The sequence below is a fragment of the Littorina saxatilis genome, linkage group LG10 (genome assembly GCF_037325665.1).
Source record: "Littorina saxatilis isolate snail1 linkage group LG10, US_GU_Lsax_2.0, whole genome shotgun sequence".
Classification (NCBI taxonomy): Eukaryota; Metazoa; Mollusca; class Gastropoda; order Littorinimorpha; family Littorinidae; genus Littorina; species Littorina saxatilis.
This window is the reverse complement of record NC_090254.1, coordinates 23,676,149-23,697,680: the sequence shown is the minus strand read 5'-3', so window position 1 is coordinate 23,697,680 and position 21,532 is coordinate 23,676,149. Positions and strand designations below refer to the sequence as shown.

Sequence of the window (21,532 nt, the reverse complement as noted above, 5' to 3'; positions counted from 1 at the left end):
CTCCTTTTTGAGACCTGATTTTCTCAGGTTTTTGGAGGTCTTTAAGTGGGGGTTTCACTGTATGATTCAAAGGACATGATATTTTTATCCTCAGTAGCTGAGATCTGGCCTTCCGACCATGGTTACTTCAACACGGTGCAAGCCACCTCCTCACTTGCGACCAGCTCACGTAGAACCAGCGCAGATCAAGCGGAGCTGCTGGCTGCCCAGTCGTTGGCTGATTTGGACCGCATTGTTACGGAGTCTCTCCACAAACCTGCCGAACCCCAGACAGTGGAAGAGTCTCCTAGCAACCAAACACTGTGTGTTTCAGTTGATGCTCTAAAGTCTGCACCTGACTCTGCTTTGAGTCAAAACAATTCTGCAAAATCTCTGTTGCCGTCAAGTGCTGAAGGTTCTTCAGTGAGTGAGGAAACGGTATCTGAAGGAGAAAGTTCAACTGAAAAACCAGCAGAGGAGGGAGTGCCAAGAAAATCTGCTGGGAGTACTGCAGTTCCTACAGTTAAATCAAAGATGGTTACTGCAGTTCCTACAGTTAAATCAAAGATGGTTTGCGGAACGAGCCAATCACCAGTACCCGCCGGACCGTCCAGCGGCACAAGAGGGAGAACAAATCGTTCAAGAGCCACATTTGCAGAGAGGTCCAAGCCGAAAAGGAAAGAACTTCCAAGCACAAAAGAAGTGGTTTCAATGACAAAGCAGGCCCTGAAGGCTGGGACAACCATCCCCGATCAAAAACAGCAACAACACTCGCACGATCATTTGAGGTCTTTGAGTCAAGCTTCCAAGAAGATGAACGTTTCACAAGTTCGTGGTGCTGAAAACATTTCACATGTTCGTGATGACGTGAGCATTTCACATGTTTGTGATGACGTGAGCATTTCGCATGATCGTGGTGTAACAAATATTTCTGATGTCCACAGTACAACTAACATCTCAAATGTTGGAACTGGAATCGGTGATCTACAGGAAACAACGTCCAATTTCGAACCAGAAAGTAGGAGCGACATAGAGACCGGCAAACAGTCAGAAGGAGATGTGTTACTGTCAAGCATCGGTGATGAAACAAGCCCTTCAAAAATCCCCACTGACAGTAGTGAAACACAACAGCCTTCCAGTTGCCTGCAAAAAGATGAAAGTCAGTTCAACCAATCAAAGGAAATTAGCAAACCGACGAAAGGCTGTGCAGATGAATCCACACACCTGAAATTGTCTGCCATTTCAAAAAGCGGTGTTGGTACCAAGGAAAATATGGCTGGAAACTTGTCCGGAACTGCTACAAAGAAGAGGACTGATCATCCTGAAGGCAGAATAACTGATGATGTACAGGTGAGACACAGTTGTGTGTGTGTCGGTAGCCGTGCAAGTAGCCTTGTGTTTCTGTCCGTCTGTCTGCCTGTGTCTCTTGCTATATACATGCACTGATTCAGTGTGTGGCTGGCGTGTCAGTGTCTTTTTGACGGTGTCTGTCTGATTTTTTAAACTTTTTTGGGGGGGAGGGGTGTTGATGATGGGGAGGGGTGCTGTGCTGAAAATGTCTGCTAGGAATTTTGAACTGCATGAAGAAGACCTACCAAGATGAAACACCAAGGGACATTTTGTTGAGGTGCTGATAGTTTTTTCTCTCTCCTTATTCCAAGCCTGCTTTGCTGTTTCTCGTCCTTGTCTGTAGGAAGGTGAGGGTTCTTAACTTCAAATCACATGGAGCGTTATGATAATTGATTACTCAGTTTACTCTTTTCAGATCTTTCAGAAAGTGTGCACGCAGATATCAGACAGCATAGTATCCCAGTTACGGCAAAGAAGTATCCTTGAGCAGTCCTTGCAGGCCATTGGTCGAGTTTGCAAGGTTGCCTGGCAACGGAATGGTGCTAGTGTCACCATGACCTGTGAACTTGAAGAATTGTGCTATGCCCAGACCTGTCTACAACAGGTTTGTCCATTGACTGACTGAGAGAGAGCGATAGAAAGAGAGACGGAGAGAGAGAGACTGAGAGTGCGTTTGGAGAACTAGTGATTCAGAGAGTCAATCTAAGAGAGACAGTACTAGCAGTAAACTCTTTAAACTGAGTTTTAATTTTGTCAACTGGTGCTGTAAGTGTAATGAAGTACATACAGTGGAACCCTTCTTTTATGAACTGCAAAAATCCCCCCAAAATCAGGTGATGAAATAGGGGCTAAATTTACAGAGCTTGTAAGGAAATAATCCAAATAATGAAGGTCTTACAAAAAAAAAAGGGGGGGGGGGGGGTTATTAAATTAGGGGGTCTTAAAATGGGGGTTAGAAAGGTAACTTACAACAGTAGTGAAATCCTGGTTTATTGCTTGCGTGTGTAACTTAATTATTTTTGCCTTGTATAATTTCTGGCATTTTTCATTTTTGACTTTTTACAAGGTACATGTAATTCACTAATTGTAAAGTGCTTGGAGCTATTTTTGTACTTGTGCTATGCAAAAACTATGTATTAGTAGCAGTGGTATCAGTATTATTGTTATTATTTGCCTGTAATGTTTACAGTTTATTTGCTAGTCACAGATGTATGCAAAAAACAAAACAAAAAAACCAAAACAAACATCTGACTAAATAAAACATAGCTGAAAAACTCAACTATCTTTTCTAAATTTTTCATAGATTCTGAAAAAAGGTCTGAAGAGCTTTCTCAACTCACCACCCACAGACACCACCACAGTGACAACATCACCATCACCGACAAAAACAACGGCAAAGAAGAAAGGAAGGCCAAAGGGCAGCAAAAACAAAGCTACTTTGCTGAGAGCAGGCCCAAGCGGACCAATTCACACCAGCAAGCAGATGAAATTGGACAACACCGCCGCTTCAAGAGATGGGATAGACAGCCACAGAAATTCGATCACCAGCGATGATGTGCAAGAAAGCGGAAGCACAACACCGGCATCACAGATTCACAAGGATGCTCATCAGACTAACTCAAACTTGGGTCGCTACTCCGGTCGCACGAGGGGGAAGAGAATCAACTTTGCTCAGCTGAACGCAGGCCACTTGAGCCCTGAAGAAGAAACAAAACCGTCTACACCAATTTCTTCTCCCAAGGGAAGCGCATCAAACAGGCCCCGGGGACGACTAAGGAAAACTCAGCCTGTTGCCAATGCAACACTGCTTGAAGAGAATAGAAAAGGGAAACGGTTTGAGGACGCGTCCACAGCAAGCAAAGAAGACGGAATGAGAAAAAATGAAGGGAGGAATGGAATTTGTCAAATTTCGGATGATGAAGTAGGAGAACAAGAGGCGAGACAGAGGACTGTACGAGACAAAACTGCAACATCATTTGTAGAAAAGACCTTGACATCAGATGCACTGAATAAGACGTCAGAAAATTCTGGTTGTACTCCCGTCACACGGAACTTGAAAATCATGGTTATGCGTCTAGATTCTGCAACCAAAGAGCTATCCACTTCAGTTCAGCTTCAAGCTGCAAGTTCCAAAACAAGAAAAAATGAAAGCAAGGAAAACTCTGAAGAAGAACGGATACCAGAGAGAAAAAGAACAAAAAGTCCAATGAACCTGAGAAGAGGGAAGAGGAGAAGGTCCCAGACTGCTAAAGACACTGCTAGTTTTGCCATCATCCCGAACATCATCTTCAACTTTGCTTCTGCAGGAATGGCTGAGGAAGAGGAGGAGGGATTTGAACCTGCATCCCTTCAAGAGAACTCTGACCAAGATGTTAGAAATTCAGACAAAAATAGCTCTGACGAACTGGGAATTGAAAACACTGCGGAGGAAGACAATGAGAAAGAGGGCGAAGGGAAACACGCAGGTAATTCTGTTGAAAGACAAAGAGAAACGTCGGAGTCTCACAGCTGCCCAGTTTGCAAGCTAACCTTCAATTCCTACCCATTACTTGCCCAGCACATATCGTCCAGGCATCGCAGGAAAGGCACCATCAAGTGTGACGTTTGTGAAATAGCGTGCCAAACGTCGCGAGCCTTGACCCTTCACCTGGAACGTCGTCACGGGCCCAAAATGGAGTCTCCGCCGGTGGCCTGCAAGTGCTCCAAGTGTGGCATGTTCTGCGCGTCGGCTGCGTCTCTCGCGTGGCATCAAAGTCTCGTGCACATTGTGAGTTTTGATTGAATCTTAAATAGCTGTACAGGGATGGTCAAATCATCCACCCGGTCGCCAGGGGCGATTAAAAAATCCGATGGGCTAGTAGAAACCGGCTGGCCAATGACAATTCTAGTCAAATGCAACTCTTTTGGTAGTAATATCAAGTTTTAAAGCCATATTAACACTGCAGATCAACTGTGGTATGAGTACCGGGCCAGCGAAATTTCTGCCGGGTTAGTGACTTTCTTGAAGTTACTCGCCCACCTGGCGAGTTAAAATTTTGAGATTTGGCCATCCCTGCTGTACTTTAAGCATGTTCTAGTCGACAACGTGAAGTATACTTAAGCTGGCCGTACAAAAGTTTAGCATTATGTTTTCGGAAGTCGACTTCGGGCTGGATTAAGGACCGCCTTTATTGAAACATATATACACACATGACTAATGCATGCTATATGTTCAACCTCTGCATGCTTTATTGCTGTCTCATCACTTCTTACTTCTGCATACATATAAATCATAAGTCAATATTATTGATGTCATCACACACCCTTCCTCTATTGTTTTGTCTTTTAAGTTTAAAACGCTATTGCACATTCACATTTACTCACCACGTCTTCAATGACTGTTTCATCACCTCATGCATTCTCTCTGCGCGACTTAAAATGATGTTATACATACATGCAGCTCCAGCTGTGTGTACCTCCTCCACTGTGACATGTGGTTTTAATGGCAAGTACATGTAGTAGAAGTACTGTCACAGATGTCCAGCTCCTTATTTGCCTATACATGTACAACATGGGCGGGGAAATAGCTTAGTCGACAGCAGCGCTGGCTTCAAAACCAGTTGTCACTATGGGCGTGGGGTTGATCCCCTCGTTCGGCGAGGGATTTATTTTCCAGAGTCAAGTTTGTGCAGACTCTCCTCTGTGGCGGAACACCCCCGTGTGCACACATGCCCACGATAAAGAACCCAAGTTCACAGCAAAAGTTTCAGGGCTTGGAAACATGAATACACGCATGCAGGAAATGAAAAAAAATGGGTAGCGCTGTACACTGTATTGTATGGCAGCTCGCTTTCCCCAGTGAGAAAGTAGCCGGAATTTCCATGAGGGTAACCTCACTATTATTATCCTTACTTTTGTGGCAAGAAATCTTTCATGTCCATGAAACTGATCTTTTCCTGGACACTCACACAGTTGTTGATGCAGATGCAATGCTTTCACTGAATCCAAATTTGGATATAGAAATTAATATTCCACGTTGCATTTTGTTGAACAGGAGCTTGGAGCTTTGAAGAGGGGACGCAAGAAGTCCATGCTGAAATGCACAGCGTGTGACTACATAGCCATCGACCGCTGGGATATGCGTCAACATAGTCAGCAGCATCGACTTAAGACTCCAACCTGTCCTATTTGCAGCAAAACACTGGGCACTGAGGCTGCTGTCAGGGTGAGTGCCAGGACTATATATACATATATACAGGGTGTCTATAAAATAAAAGGTACCCGATTTTCTTTTAATACTACAGACAAGTCAGTAACTTGATTGAAATAATTTTTGCGTGATATTGTAGTCAGTTCATAGAAGTTTTGTCCCCAGTTCACAGCTTTCAGTTGAGATCGTCTGTTTCTTCACACCTCGTGATCAATGTAGCCACCCCGTTTTCCGATAACAGACTGCATCCTCATTGCCATATTGTTCATTGCATTGGGGAATGTTTCCTGTGGGATGTTCTGGATTTCTCTGAGAATGTGGTGGGCCTCCATCCTGTTGGAACCACTGTGCTGTCATTCGGATTTCATTGTCCCTTCTCTTAGTTTTTCCATTTCTCGGTACTGATGTTTCAATGTCTTTTGGGGTACTTTTTTGTAGACACCCTATATATATGCGAAATACCTTTCTTTGCTTTGCCTAACGGTCAGTAGTGAAGGGTAGGACAGGACAGCTACATGTACTTTTCAATCTCTCTCTGGTTTCAGGTGCACGTGGCAGCCACGCATTCAAAAGTGACCTTCGCCTGTCAGGTCTGCAGTAAAACCTTTGCACATATGCGTTACCTGCACTCACACATGCAGCGCCACGAGGGCAAGAAACGCCACGCCTGCCCCATCTGTGGGTGGCGTTTCCACCAGACCAACACACTGCAGGCCCACATGGACACACACAAACCTCGCACAGAGAGAAAGTAAGATAATTGTGCAGACCTGGGAACCCATACAATTTTGCCGTATTTTGTACGCTTGATTATGCCGAGAATACAATCAGTACAGTCAGTGAAAAATAAATACGACGAGAAAAATTCCTACTACTTTTTTTCACAAGCGCAAGCTGAAGCTAATTACCCTGAGGGTGCTGGCACCAGCCTCCTTGACCTTGTAACTAAAGAGGATAGAACAAACTGCCGTGGTTCAAATGCATTGTGTGGAATACGCTCATTTTTTTCTGAAAATACACCAAGTTTGTTTGAGAATACTCCAAGTGCAAAACAGGGGTTCCCAGGTCAGGAGTTTATAGTCACTAAGCTGTGTTGTTTGTAAACTGCAAACCTCGAGCAGAGAGAAAGTAAGATGATTGTGACAAAGGGAGGTTAGTCACTAAGCTGTATTCTTTGTAAACTGCAAACCTTGCGCAGAGAGAAAGTAAGATGATTGTGACAAAGGGAGGTTAGTCACTAAGCTGTATTCTTTGTAAACTGCAAACCTTGCGCAGAGAGAAAGTAAGATGATTGTGACAAAGGGAGGTTAGTCACTAAGCTGTATTCTTTGTAAACTGCAAACTGAAACAATGTTTTTATCTTTGAAACTAACATGTATTTTTTCAGCAGCTGAAATATATAGTTTGAATATTGTATCATGAGTCTGTGAGAAAAGTTTATATATCGATTCAAAATTGACACAAAATTAATCACAACTCACAATGTGATACAGCTGGCGCCTTCAGTTAATGGGAAGTAACTGCAGTGTATCAGAAAACACATTTTGGTTTTTATATAGAAATTTAAAAAATCTATTTTTTCCCCCCTGTACCTGTTTCTGATAGCACAGGGTGCATCATTTTGATGAAGTCAAAAGCTATAACACTGACAACTTTTAGGAGAAAGTCAGCAGTGACAATCACCCTAAATATTTACTGTATGAATAAGTTTCTTCAGTGCTCCAGCACAAGAATAAGATAGAATACATGTTTTTTTTCTATCAATTCCAGAAATGCCTACAAATGCCCGCACTGTATTTTTTCTATCCATCTATATATATATACGACTTGTGTCTGTCTGTGTGTGTGTGTGTGCGCCATGCACGGCCAAAGTTCTCGATGGATCTGCTTCAAATTTGGTGGTCTTATTCAGAGAGACCCCGGACACAACCTCATCAATGAGATAATTTCAACACGTGCTCTCAGCGCGCAGTGCTGAACCGATTTTGGTTCCACCTCAGCTACCCGGGCCCCCATACCGACACACCAAAGCCGCTAGACCACATCACAACGCCAAAGTTCTCGGTGGATCTTTTTCAAATTTGGACACCGTATTCAGCTACACCCCGGACACAATATCATCGATGAGATATTTGAACACGTGCTCTCAGCGTGCAGCGCTGAACCGATTTTGGTTTTTCTGTTCATTTCACCATTCCCAGTAACTCTTCCTTATATTCTCCAGTGTTTTGCGTTTATCTCCCTTCCTTCATGTGGCTTCAATCCATATTCCCGTTTCTACGTTACTATTTTTAGAATGTCACTGCGCTGTCCAGAACGCTTCCCTTGCACCCGTAAGTTGTTCTTACTGTCAAAGTGAAAAGGTCGAATCAATTTATAGCCACGCGAAAAATACACTGTCACCTATCTCTATATATTTATAGATATAGATATACATATATATATACAGTCGAACCCACTTAAAACAAACACGCTAGTTACGAATTTTGACTTATAACGTATTAGTTTTAAGTTCCCAACTGAATACCTCTTTCTTCATGCTTAAAAAAATGCTTAAAACGAATTCTTTATAACGAATTTATGCTTATAACGAGCACTTTTTGGATTCCCAAGCATGCATAATGTCTGTAATTTACTCACGCTTATGACGAAATCTTTAAACTCGTCCCGAGATCGACATATCATGGGAATTTAAGAAGTTTGAATGTGTCAAAAGCGCCGGAATGCAAGTGTTCCGCCATGTTTATCAACGCACATGGACCGGATGTAATCATATTGCAAAGAGTATCTTCCCTTGCGTCGACTGCTTGAACCATTGCTCAACCGATCACTGAATAAAGTTAAACTGATTGTACTGTACTCACAAAACAAATTTAAATTTAGAATCAAAGTGATTGATAGCTCAGACACTGAACATGAATGACTGATATAAGGATCAGCTTTGATCGCGACTGCAGTCAGACAGATCGCCTACAACGATGGCAGATAAGAAACGAGCGATCTCTCTTGAGAAAAAACTACAAATTTTACGCGACGTGGACATGAAGACTGGTTTAAAATCGGCGGTTGCTGCAAAGCATGGGATATCGGCATCCACCCTGTCTACCATACTCAAAAATCAGGTGAAGATCAACGATGCTTTCAGCGACTCATCCCACCCACTGACATCCAAAAGAATGAGAGAAAGCAAAAACGGCAAGATTTTGGATGATGCAGTTTACACGTGGTTCAAACAGACAAGATCACAAGGTGTCCCGATTTCTGGCCCTCTTCTGCTTTCAAAAGCTCAAGAACTTGCCACCGAATTGGCAATCGACTTCGCTCCGAACAACGGTTGGCTACATCGCTTTAAAAAACGAAGAGCCATCAACTGTAAAGCGATTACAGGAGAGTCCCGCGCGGTCACCCCGGATATGACCGATCGTTGGTTCACGAAAGACCTTCCCGATCTTTTGACGAGTTTTGAGCCAGAAGACATTTACAACTGTGATGAAACCGGGTTGTTCTTTCGGTGCCTGCCTTCACGTACACTGGCCTTCAAAGGCGACCAATGCAAAGGTGGGAAAATCCCCAAAGAACGTTTGACGGCGCTAATTACTGCATCCATGGCCGGTGAGAAACTCCCCCTCTTTGTGATTGGCAAGTTTCAAAAACCACGATGTTTCGCCAAAGTTACATCCCTCCCTGTGAAATACGTGGCCAACAAGAGGGCCTGGATGACTGGAGTCATATTTGAAGAGTGGGTGAGGAATTTGGATGCCAAGATGTTGCACCAAGGCCGCAAAATCGCTCTCGTCATCGACAACTGCCCTGCCCACCCCAAACTACAAAACCTCAAAGCGATAAAACTCGTATTCTTGCCAGCAAACACCACCAGCCAAACTCAACCCTGCGACCAAGGCATCATACGCAATTTTAAATGCTACTACCGTCAAGTGGTCGTTCACAAACTCCTGCTGCACATCTCCGATAAAGAGTCGACTTCAGCATCGTTCAAACTGAACGTCCTTGATGCACTGCATATCATGCGATCTTCATGGTCCTACGTCGAAGAAAAATCTATCGTCAACTGCTTCAGACACGCAGGGTTTGTTTCAGCGGCAGCGGCAGTCCCCATCGCAGACGATGACAACCAGGAAGCAGAAGCAGAGGAAGTTCCTGTGGCAGTGATGGCACCACCGGGGTTTTCTCAACTGGGTGAAGGAGTGTCATGGGAGGATTTTGTCCACGTTGATGATGAAGTGGAAACAACTGCCGTTTTGTCGGTCAAAGAAATAGCTGACAGCGTGAGAGAGATTTCCCTCTGTGAAACAGTTGTGAAGGAAGAGGAGGATGATTCAGTCACGAGGGAGATCCCAACCTCGAAACAAGCAGCAACATGTGTCGACACCCTGATGGATTTCCTGCAAATGCGTCCACTCTCCGACGCATCCGACACGTTCATGGACAATCTCCGTGCCATGCAAACATTCATACACAACACAGCGATCACTGAGGCCAAGCAGACGTCTATTACAGACTTTTTTTATGTCAAAATGATAAGGTGTTCAACAACGTGTCTATGGCAATCCGTTTGTAAAGAAATTACGTTTTTTCCTGTTGATCTAAATAATGAATTATTTAACTAAATAATTCATTATATAGCTAAATAATTCATTATTTAACTAAATAATTCATTATTTACACAAAAGTAAAAAGTGTGATTGTTGTAATTAAAGTCAGGGTGTCGACACATGTTGCTGCTTGTTTTCATATTTTGTCTATTACAGACGTTCATCGTGTCTTGCTCTGATTTTTGGCTCACGTAAGTGTAGCCTATGCGATGATAAACTTTGTCTGTCTGTGCGTGCGTGCGTGCGTGCGTGCGTGTGTGATAGAAACTTTAACATTTCCGTGTTTGACGTGTGTGATAGAAACTATTTGAAGACGTCACATTATGACGTAAGAGGGTTAGACGTCACGCAAAAGAATTACTGAAAGTCTCGGTCATTGTTATTGTGAGCGGGCCGAGACTACTTGGCAGATCCAGGGTCTCGCTTTCTTGTACAGTTTCACCTATGCTTACTGTGTGTGTGTGTGTGTGTGTGTGTGTGTGTGTGTGTGTGTGTGTGTGTGTGTGTGTGTGTGTGTGTGTGTGTGTGTATGTGTGACGGAGTGATTGAGTTTGTGTTACTGTTTGTCGATTTCTTACGTGAGCCTTGAAGGCTTCGCCTCTTGTTCATATTTTGTCTATTATTGAGAATACAATCTGACATGTTCAAACAATCATGGTGTGCGAGAATAGAATCAACCTCTGTGTGTGTGTGTGTGTGTGTGTGTGTGCGTGTGTGTGTGTGTGTGTTCGTGTGTGTTTGTGTGTGCGTGTGTGTTTGTGTGTGTGTTTGTGTGTGTGTGTGACCAAAAACGTAACACATGAACATGTAACTGAATGTCACTTTATTGTCCAAACGTGAAGCAGCATGAAAGTTGCGAAAGAAACAAATTGAAATAACATAAAATGTACAAAAAAATGTATAAAAAAAATAAAAAAATAAAAAAATCAAATCTCTTAATACGAATTTCGGTTAAGACGAACTTATTTCACGATCTCCAGTGATTCGTCTTAAGCGAGTTCGACTGTATACGGCTTCTCTGTGTGTGTGTGTGTGTGTGTTTGTGTGTGTAAGCAACACCTGTGGATTATAGAGTTTTGTTTGTGATGGGGTCTAGCGGCTTTTGTCTGTCTGTATGTCCGGGGAAATGAACTGGCGGATGTCGCTGCCAAAGAAGCGGCAGAATCTAGCCCAGCTAACACTAACATCGGCTACTCAGTAACCGAGTTCTACAGTAAAATCCGTAAACTCATTCGAAGTCAGTACGTAACATCTCTGTCCTATCAACCCATTGATATGAACGATCTACACCCCGATCTCCCAACAAACCTCCTCACTATCTTCAGACGCCTCCGTGCCGGCGGCTGCCGCTTCCATATCTTTAACAAGTCCTGCCATTGTGGAGAACCCTATTCATTTCAACACATTTTCGCTCCATGCGCTACAAATAGAATTACCTTTAAAACCTTATATGACCACATGCAGCTCCATGGTCTGAGTCCCCAGGATTATCTGCGCAGTAGCAGTTCTCTAGGCTGGTCACACAGCTTGCTGTTGTGCCGACTGGTCAGGGACTTGGACATGGGGCTGTGGGTATAACTAAGCCCAGATTATCACATCAGCGTGTTTCAGTTTGAGGTCGAGTGGCTCCCGCCATCCCTCCTGATTCTAGCGACTAGCCTCTAGACAACATATCCTCACCCAAGGCCCACTAGTCGCCAAACTGTACATATTGTTTTTATTACCACGGCCTTCGTGGCTTACATCTTAATCCTTTTATTTGTAAAAAGTTTTGAGATTTATTGTTCGTGTTCCTCTTACTTGCTCATCTATTTGGTTTTATTGGTGATCCTGAAAGGTTCCACTTTTTAACTCGATTTGAATTAAAAAAAAAAAAAAAAATTTACAAGCCCGTTATTCAAGATATAGAATACAGACTTATAATTCTTACCAAGAAACATCTTAACTACTTTTCATTTTAACAAATTCCACAGAGCATCATCAACTCAACCCCACCCCCTGCCCTCCTCTCCTTATTTTTTGTTTCTTTCTTTCCTCTTTTTGAAAGCGGACAAACACTCAAGTCCTTAATGGCTCAAAACCGTAGGACTTTTAATATTAATTTTTAACTGTCTGTATGTTCTGGCATTTGAGAAGCCACAACAGATAATATAGGGCTAAGAAATAAGCTCTAAAATTCTCAATCCCGTTTGACAGGACTTCGCCTTCAAAGGTGATTGTGGTGAACCGCCACGCTGTCTGTCTCTGTCTCGCGATTCACCCCGTTTATCTCCCTTCCTTCGTGTGGCTTCAATCCATATTCCCGTTTCTACGTTACTATTTTTGAGTCACTTGAGAAAAAGTGACTCTATGTAATCGGTCAGTGTTAGTCTGTCCGGCCGGCCGTCCGGCCGGCCGTCCGTAGACACCACCTTAACGTTGGACTTTTCTCGGAAACTATCAAAGCGATCGGGCTCATATTTTGTTTAGTCGTGACCTCCAATGACCTCTACACTTTAACGATGGTTTCGTTGACCTTTGACCTTTTTCAAGGTCACAGGTCAGCGTCAAAGGAAAAATTAGACATTTTATATCTTTGACAAAGTTCATCGGATGTGATTGAAACTTTGTAGGATTATTCTTTACATCAAAGTATTTACATCTGTAGCCTTTTACGAACGTTATCAGAAAAACAAGGGAGATAACTAGCCTTTTCTGTTCGGCAACACACAACTTAACGTTGGGCTTTTCTCGGAAACTATAAAAGTGACCGGGCTCAAATTTTATGTGAACGTGACTCATTGTGTTGTGAATAGCAATTTCTTCCTGTCCATCTGATGCCTCATATAATATTCAGAACTGCGAAAGTGACTCGATCGAGCGTTTGCTCTTCTTGTTAGAATGTCACTGCGCTGTCCAGAACGCTTCCCTTGCACCCGTAAGTTGTTCTTACTGTCAAAGTGAAAAGGTTGAATCAATTTATAGCCACGCGAAAAATACACTGTCACCTATCTCTATATATTTATAGATATTACCCGCTATTACGAGCTAGTCGTGTGACAGAGAGTTTTCTTGCACACGAGACTGTAGATGTTTCACGACGGCTTTAGCCGGAGTGAAACAGCAGCAGTCGAGTGTGCAAGAAAACTCTCTGTCACACGACTAGCTCGTAATGGCGATTATGTCTCACAGCTTCAACAGAGAGAACAAACACGTTTTGCGTACTCACGCTTGATAAACCTAAACACAGGAGCAGCCATTGTGGAGAGATCTACTTTTTGACGAAAGTGACCGAACAACTATATGACGTCTCGGAATATGTGAATGACGTCACAGTCTGTATCTTTTGAAGCATCGCAATCTTCATGACGTCTTTCTGTGTCTGCATCCGCGAAATGTTTGTTCTTCCCGGGATCTTTGTCATCTATGTTCACAACTCTGTCCTTATAGTGTCAGACTAACAGGCCTCCTGAGCGAGCCACTTTTCAAGGGCAGCTAAATTCGCGTATGGAAACAGTACTGTCGTCTAGGATGCCGTTTTCAGTATTCTGAGCGTTGAATAATTTGTAAAGAGAAGAAACGATAACAGCAGGAGAAATAAAAGTCGTGTGTGCATTTTGGGGGGACGATTTCGAGTTTGAATCCGTTCTTGCACATGCTCCAAAGCGCGTAACATACAATCTTGCACACGTTTGCTTTAGTAGTGGCAAAGAAGGAAAGCGTGTGACATACATATATATATATACGTCTTCTCTGTGTGTGTGTGTGTGTTTGTGTGTGTGTGTAAGCAACACCTGTGGATTATAGAGTTCTGTTTGTGATGGGGTCTAGCGGCTTTTGTCTGTCTGTATGTTCTGGCATTTGAGAAGCCACAACAGATAATATAGGGCTAAGAAATAAGCTCTAAAATTCTCAATCCCGTTTGACAGGACTTCGCCTTCAAAGGTGATTGTGGTGAACCGCCACGCTGTCTGTCTCTGTCTCGCGATTCACCCCGGCGAAGCCGGGTATTCCTCTAGTTCCAGATATACCTACACTTGCCCGCACTGTATTCTATCAATACCAGATATGCCTACAAATGCTGCACTGTAATTTTTCTATCCATCCCAGATATACCTACAAATGCCCGCACTGTATTTTTTCTATCCATCCCAGATATGCCTACAAATGTCTGCACTGTATTTATTCTATCTATTCCAGGTTTACCTTCAAGTGCCCGCACTGCCCAGCAGCCACCAACAGCCGCGCCAACTATAAGGATCACCTGAACAAACATACTGGTGATAAGCCCCACGTCTGCAGTAAGTGTGGCAAAGGTTTCGCCTTCAGATCCATGCTGACCACACACACAACGTTTCTCCACAATGCCGACAGGCCCTTCCAATGCAAGGAGTGTGACAAAAAGTATAAGGTGAGAGAGTCGGCTAGGTAGAAGTATAAGGTGAGAGGGTCAGCTAGGTAGAAATATAAGGTGAGAGGGTCAGCTAGGTAGAAGTATAAGGTGAGAGGGTCAGCTAGGTAGAAATATAAGGTGAGAGGGTCAGCTAGGTAGAAGTATAAGCTGAGAGGGTCAGCTATGTAAAAGTATAAGCTGAGAGGGTCAGCTAGGTAGAAGTATAAGGTGAGAGGGTCAGCTAGGTAGAAGTATAAGGTGAGAGGGTCAGCTAGATAGAATTACTAGGAACTTAATGGTGGAAATGTCTGTATGAGGTTGCTTTTCTTTGAGATTTGACCGAGGGATGTTGGTAGCTGGTGCATCTCTCTCTCTCTCTCTCTCTCTCTCTCTCTCTCTCTCTTACACACACACACATACACACACACACACATCCTCACAAATTTCTGTGCAATGTCATTGATCCACCTTCCTCAAGTCATCTTCATATGAACAGCAATCACTAAGATTGTTACATGCATCCAAAGATTCCACTCTTGCTTTGCAGCATGAGATTTTTGGGTTTTGTTTTAAAGAGGATTTCTACTTTGTTGAAGGGGAAGTCACACTGTCGCTCTGCATGGTAAAGATGAACACCCCTTGTTTTCAGACAAAGGTTCAGCTGAAGCAACACATGGTGGCACACAAGATGGCTGTCACAGGTGTCAGTCCGTACATGTGCAACAAGTGCAATCGTCCCCAGGCATCAAGTTCCCGTCGTAATGCTCATCAGGCTCGATGCAAGGGGAGCAAAGTCCTGTGGCGTCCAGGAGTTACTCCCCCTGCACAGGGAAACGGAGCACAGGTTTGTGTGTGTGTGTGTGTGTTCATGTGCAAGCCGGTAAGGGATCGTGATGAATTTTTCAAAACCATGTAAGACGTATGCATCATTGTTGCAAAGTTGCGTCAAGCTGTCTGAAAATAGCGTAGGCGTAAAGTGTCATATATATATATATATATCAGACTGTTTCTAATACCTTAGTGTCATGTTACAGTATTTGACTTTATTATTTTTAACCTGTCTTGTCTAATTTGTCGTGATGAGCAGTGCTTGAAGCCCTGAGTCCATTCCAAATTATGAAATGGCTGAACCCAGTCCCCCAGATTTAGCATACATCTTCTGCAGCAGTGTTTAGACGTGTGTTTGATGTCTATAAGAATGTGTAAAATATACAAGAAACATGTGTAACCGCAGTTGCTGTGTGTGCGGGTGCGAGAGAGAGAGAGGGAGAGTGATGTGCGTAATACATTTGTAAGGTTTTCTCTTCAGTGAAGCCTTTCTTGTTTGCTTTACGGCAGAAGTTTCGTCTTTCATGCTAGCAGGAGGCATACATGTCTTCCTTTCTAACAAGCTGTTGCTCCAGAAAGAGGAATAATCAAACATTAACTTGAATTTCTTAGCATGACAAGTGTATATTTTTGTACCAAACTGTTATTTCTCTTTCTCTCTCTTCCAGGCTGTGACGGGACAATCGGTCAAACTTCAAGCGCCTCTCCTGGGTATGTTGCCTGGGCAACGAATCAACATTGTGCATCAGCAAGGCTTTGGCAAAGACACCATCGTCACCCTTATGCCTGCAGAGAATGAAGTCACTGCAGCCGACCTCATTTCCAATCAGTCCTTGATGTTCAAGCAGGAAGAAGTTGTCACTTCCGATAATTCTGAACAGGAAGTGATTGAACAATCCAACACATCACAAGGCGATCGTTCTCTCGGGAGCTTGCAGAGCGTAGTTGGAGCAGGCATGAAGTGTCCTGTCAGGAGTGTCCGTGATCGCAACACCAACCAGTCAACAATGCTTTTTCAAAGCGGACAAGTCGTTGATGTGTTGTCGAACGTACAAATGACAGGACAGCTACAGCCTTCCAGCAGTTCAGACCATGAGATGCAGTACACTTGTACGAGCCAATCACAGAGCCTGTTTGGATCAGAGACAGTGTTACAGAATGTAGCCGGCTCACAACAGGTCATTGTGACCGACAGTTTAGGGCGGACCCAGACCATACTCCTGCCCTCTGATTTCACCAAACAGGAGGTGGTGGTCATGGAGGGAGCAGATGGTCAGCAGAGTTACCTTGACCTCTCCAATGTCCAGATCGTCCACTCTGACAGCACAACTGACCCCATGAACGTCACATTCACAAACGGATCAGCTCCTCCAAATATCCAGACTCCTTCACAAAGCAGTGAAAACATGGATGCAGATATGACTACTATTTCGGACAGTAGCAAGCTTGGTCAGACAGCAGGTGTGGGTGGTGAGCTTGGGGAGATTTACATGTGTAGCACGTGCAACCAGCAGTTTGACAGCATGGTGTTGGCAGAGCAGCACGTACTCTCTGAGCATGGCGTGGATTCCGTCAGTTCTCTTCCAGTGTGAAGAAGGATGAACATTAGAATTGATGATTTTCGGAAATACCTCTGTCAGGATTTGCAAGCGGAAGGGAGTTGCGCCCCACCTCGTACAAACAACCTTAACAGGGCACATGGTCAAACGAGAAACACATGGTTGACCAGTTAAAGCCATGATCAAAGCGAATAACTGACTTCTATATATATATATACGACGTCTGTCTGTCTGTCTGTCTGTCTCTGTGTGTGTTTGTGTGTGTGTGTGTGTCCGTGATGCACGGCCAAAGTTCTCTGTGGATCTTTTTCAAATTTGGAGACCGTATTCAGCTACACCCCGGACACAACCTCATCGATGAGATATTTCAACACGTGCTCTCAGCGCGCAGCGCTGAACCGATTTTGGTTTTTCTCTGTATCCATTCCCAGTAACTCTTCCTTATCTTCTCCAGTGTTTTCAGCGTTTATCTCCCTTCCTTCGTGTGGAGTCAATCCATATTCCCGTTACTATTTTTAGAATGTCACGATTGCACCCGTAAGTTGTCCTTACTGTAAAAGTGAAAAGGTCGAATCAATTTATAGCCACGCAAAAAATACACTGTCATCTATCTTTATATATTTATAGATATAGATATACATATATATATAAGGCTTCTCTGTGTGTGTTTGTGTGTGTGTGTGGGCAACACCTGTGGATTGTAGAGTTCTGTTTGTGATGTGGTCTAGCGGCTTTGGTGTGTCTGTATGTTCAGGCCTTCCTTCGAGAAGCCATAACAGTTATTCTCAATCCCGTTTGAGTGGACTTCGCCTTCAAAGGTGATTGTGGTATTTTGGCATTCGGTTACATTTGGCGTCGTCGACAGCGATGGGACTCGACATGAAATGTTCAGGCCACTGAATCATTTTCGTGCTGTTCCCATTCCACCTGGGAGGGACCTAAGTTCATTCAAAGGGGGTCGAGTGTGACAGGGAGACTACCGTCGCCCTTCACAGCAGACTCTGCAGAGTTGTTCGCCTTAGAAGTTGTGGGCTTTCCTTGCATGTACCCGTAAGTTGTCCTCACTGTAAAAGTGCAAAGGTCGAATCTATTTATCAAAAAATCCACGGTCATCTATCTCTATATATTTATATATATAGATAGATATATACGGCTTCTGTGTCCAGTGCCGGACTAGGCTAAGAGGAGAGGGGGGGGGGGGGGGGGGGGGGGGGGGTTGCCAGTGGTGGTCCAGGGGGATGTTCCCTCTGGCGGGGTCAAGGGGTAGGTCATATTCTGAGATAGGAAAATGGTCGCTCCTTGCATGAAACGGCATGAAATAAACAATAATAATAAATTTTTAAAAAATAAGTGAGGTACATGTTTAGGCTAGGAGGGGGGGGGGGGGGGGTGCGCAACCCCCATAACCCCCCCGGTAGTCCGGCCCTGGTGTCTGTGTGTGTGTGTGTAGGCAACACCTGTGGATTGTAGAGTTCTGTTTGTGATGGGGTCTGGCAACTTTTGTCTGTCTGTAGGTTCTGGCATTTGAGAAGCCATAACAGATAATATAGGGCTTAGAAATGAGCTCTAAAATTCTCAATCCCCTTTGACAGGACTTCACCTTCAAAGGTGATTGTGGTGAACCGCCACGCTGTCTTTCTCTGTCTCGCGATTCACCCCGGCAAAGCCGGGTATTCCTCTAGTTGATGTATATATATGCTATGCAGTGTCCATTCTTTTTCTTCTTCAAAATTCTGCACATCGGAGCAGCAATCGATAAGCATGCATGTCAGTTTCCCACACTGCTCCTGTGACCTCAACCTCAAGCAAACTCACATGACCTCAAACACCGGTTGTCGGCTGACACTGGGAGCAAGCGATCCAGCATTGCCGCAACAAATTGTTAACTGTGGTGTGGATATTTTCGAAAGAAATGGGGTCATATCGAGCTGGCATTGCAGAGCATACACATTGTTGTTTTTAACTGGTCAACATGTGTTTCTCGTTTGACCATGTGTTACCTATTAAGGTTGTACAACCTGGTTTGTCAGAAGGGTGCAACTCCCTTTCGCTTGTAAATCCTGACAGAGTTATTTCCTGAAAACATCTATTGTCTTTGATCAAACAAAGAGAGTTCAAAGTCCTCATGGTTCGTTGCATGTGGCCCACATGAAGACATTGCTGTTTGTGTAAAAACTGAGAGACTTTTATAATATTTATATATGTCGTGCCGAATTCACGGAATTGCCGAATTCGTGGAATCGGCAACATTTTTGCCCATTTCGCGTAATCGGCAAAACGCTGCCCATTACGTGAAATCGGCAGCGTTTTGCCGAAAATGCGGAAAGGCCTCTAAAATTTGCCCATTTCACAAAAGCGACAGCCAGTCTGTTACTTTTTGTGTCACCAGAACATTGCATTAACATTGTTTTACCTCCCTACTATGTTTTGTATGGTCTATGTTAGTCTGTGTCGAGCATGACTCCGGAAATGCACGAAAACTACATTTTTTGCAATAACTTGCCATAACTAATCGATTATTGCAATATCTATCCATTCGAGTATCTAGTTGTCTAAGTGTGATGATATCTCAGGCATTTGAGAACTTTAAAACCAAAAAGTGGCTGCTGATTTCTCAAAATGGGCAAATTTTAGAAGCCTTTACGCGTTTTCGGCAAAACGCTGCCGATTTTGCGTAATGGGCAGCGTTTTGCCGATTACGCGAAATGGGCAAAAATGTTGCCGATTCCGCGAAGTCGGCAATTACGTGAATTCGGCACGACATATATATATATAACTCTGTAAAGAATACATTTTGACCTGTCTTCAAGCTTTGTGTTGATACAGTTAGGCATTTTGAAATGGGGCTTCAAGCTGGAAAGCTGTATTAGGAAAACAATGTATGTTTTTGTTGTTCTAAATAAATAAAAACAAAGCAACTACACTTTATATGCATTTGTGAACAAGCAGACAACCACTTCCACTGACAGACTTGCGGAATGACTGACGCACGCATACACACACAAGACTTCCAGCATGCACCAGTCCAAGTCAGCAAATTATTCTTTATATTCACCACTCAATTCAAGCAAACACACTTTTTATTGCTTACGAAATGATAAAACGCTTAACTCGGGCATGGGAATTGTCTGCGAAATCGCGGATTTTCGCGAAAAGGAAATTACGTTTCAGTAAAAATAAAATTGTCCGCGGCAAAGAAAAGGTAAATTAAATGATATGTATAGTGTCTCTCTATCCATTATATGCTTACACAAGAACTTTCAAAATTGGTCTAAAATGCTAACATTTGTTTTCCTTCCGGCGGGCTTCGCCCCCCTGGTCCCCAAACGGGGCTCTGCCCCTGTACCCCACCGGGGCTAGGCGGCCCCTGGACCTTGGCGTATTTTCAGAGTTTTTTCTATTTCGCAATTCCCATGCCTGCAACTACAAAAAAGAAAAGGCCACTGCTGTGCCTTGTACATAAGGTACTTATAAGCCCCTTGCAAATAAACAGATGAAGGGGGAAGAGATAGACAGCCAGAGGGAGAGGAAGACAAAACAAAACGAGTCGCGTAAGGCGAAATTACTACATTTAGTCAAGCTGTGGAACTCACAGAATGAAACTGAACGTAGTCCGCCGCTAGTGCAAAAGGCAGTGAAAGTGACAAGCCTGTTTGGCGCGGTAGCGGTTGCGCTGTGCTTCATAGCACGCTTTACTGTACCTCTCTTCGTTTTAATTTTCTGAGCGTGTTTTTAATCCAAACACATCATATCTATATGTTTTTGGAATCAGGAACCGACAAGGAATAAGATGAAATAGTTTTTAAAACGATTTCGGAAATTTAATTTTAATCATAATTTTTATATTTTTAATTTTCAGAGCTTGTTTTTAATCCGAATATAACATATTTATATGTTTCTGGAATCAGAACATGATGAAGAATAAAATAAAATAAATTTTGGATCGTTTTATAAAATAATAATTTTAATTACAATTTTCAGATTTTTAATGACCAAAGTCATTAATTAATTTGTAAGCCTCCATGCTGAAATGCAATACCAAAGTCCGGCCTTTGTCGAAGATTGCTTGGCCAAATTATCAATCAATTTGATTGAAAATTGAGGGTGTGACAGTGCCGCCTCAACTTTTACAAAAAAGCCGGATATGACGTCATGAAAGACATTTATCGAAAAAATGAAAAAAAGTCTGGGGATATCATGCCCAGGAACTCTCATGTCAAATTTCATAAACATCGGTCCAGTAGTTTACTCTGAATCGCTCTACACACACATACACCACGACCCTCGTCTCGATTCCCCCTTTATATTAAAAGATTTAAAGTGTTGAAGACCTTTAGGTCGAAACGTTGTTCATGGTCATTTGTTTGTATATTTCGTTGCGAGTCCAGTATATTAGGTATTACTCTTAAAACATTTAGTCAAAACTTGACTAAATGTAACAAGTCGCGTAAGGCGAAAATACAAAATTTAGTCAAGCTGTTGAACTCACAGAATGAAACTGAACGCAATGCAATTTTTCAGCAAGACCGTATACTCGTAGCATCGTGAGTCCACCGCTCGTGGCAAAGGCAGTGAAATTGACAAGAAGAGCGGGGTAGTAGTTGCGCTGAGAAGGATAGCACGCTTTTCTGTACCTCTCTTC

The 21,532-nt window shown here is 43.3% G+C and overlaps 1 protein-coding gene across 1 annotated transcript in view; it reads left to right on the top strand.

The window, feature by feature from the left end:
* Positions 1 to 18,078, top strand: part of LOC138978461 (uncharacterized) — a 31,330-nt gene extending 13,252 nt beyond the window's left edge. The window contains exons 9-16 of the mRNA XM_070351203.1: positions 95 to 1,329; positions 1,745 to 1,933; positions 2,633 to 4,096; positions 5,363 to 5,533; positions 6,064 to 6,269; positions 14,311 to 14,521; positions 15,153 to 15,347; positions 16,000 to 18,078. Of these exons, the coding sequence (XP_070207304.1) occupies positions 95 to 1,329; positions 1,745 to 1,933; positions 2,633 to 4,096; positions 5,363 to 5,533; positions 6,064 to 6,269; positions 14,311 to 14,521; positions 15,153 to 15,347; positions 16,000 to 16,923 (4,595 nt within the window). The 3' untranslated portion in view covers positions 16,924 to 18,078. The remainder of the gene's footprint in view (positions 1 to 94; positions 1,330 to 1,744; positions 1,934 to 2,632; positions 4,097 to 5,362; positions 5,534 to 6,063; positions 6,270 to 14,310; positions 14,522 to 15,152; positions 15,348 to 15,999) is intronic.
* The last annotated feature ends 3,454 nt before the right edge of the window (positions 18,079 to 21,532 follow it).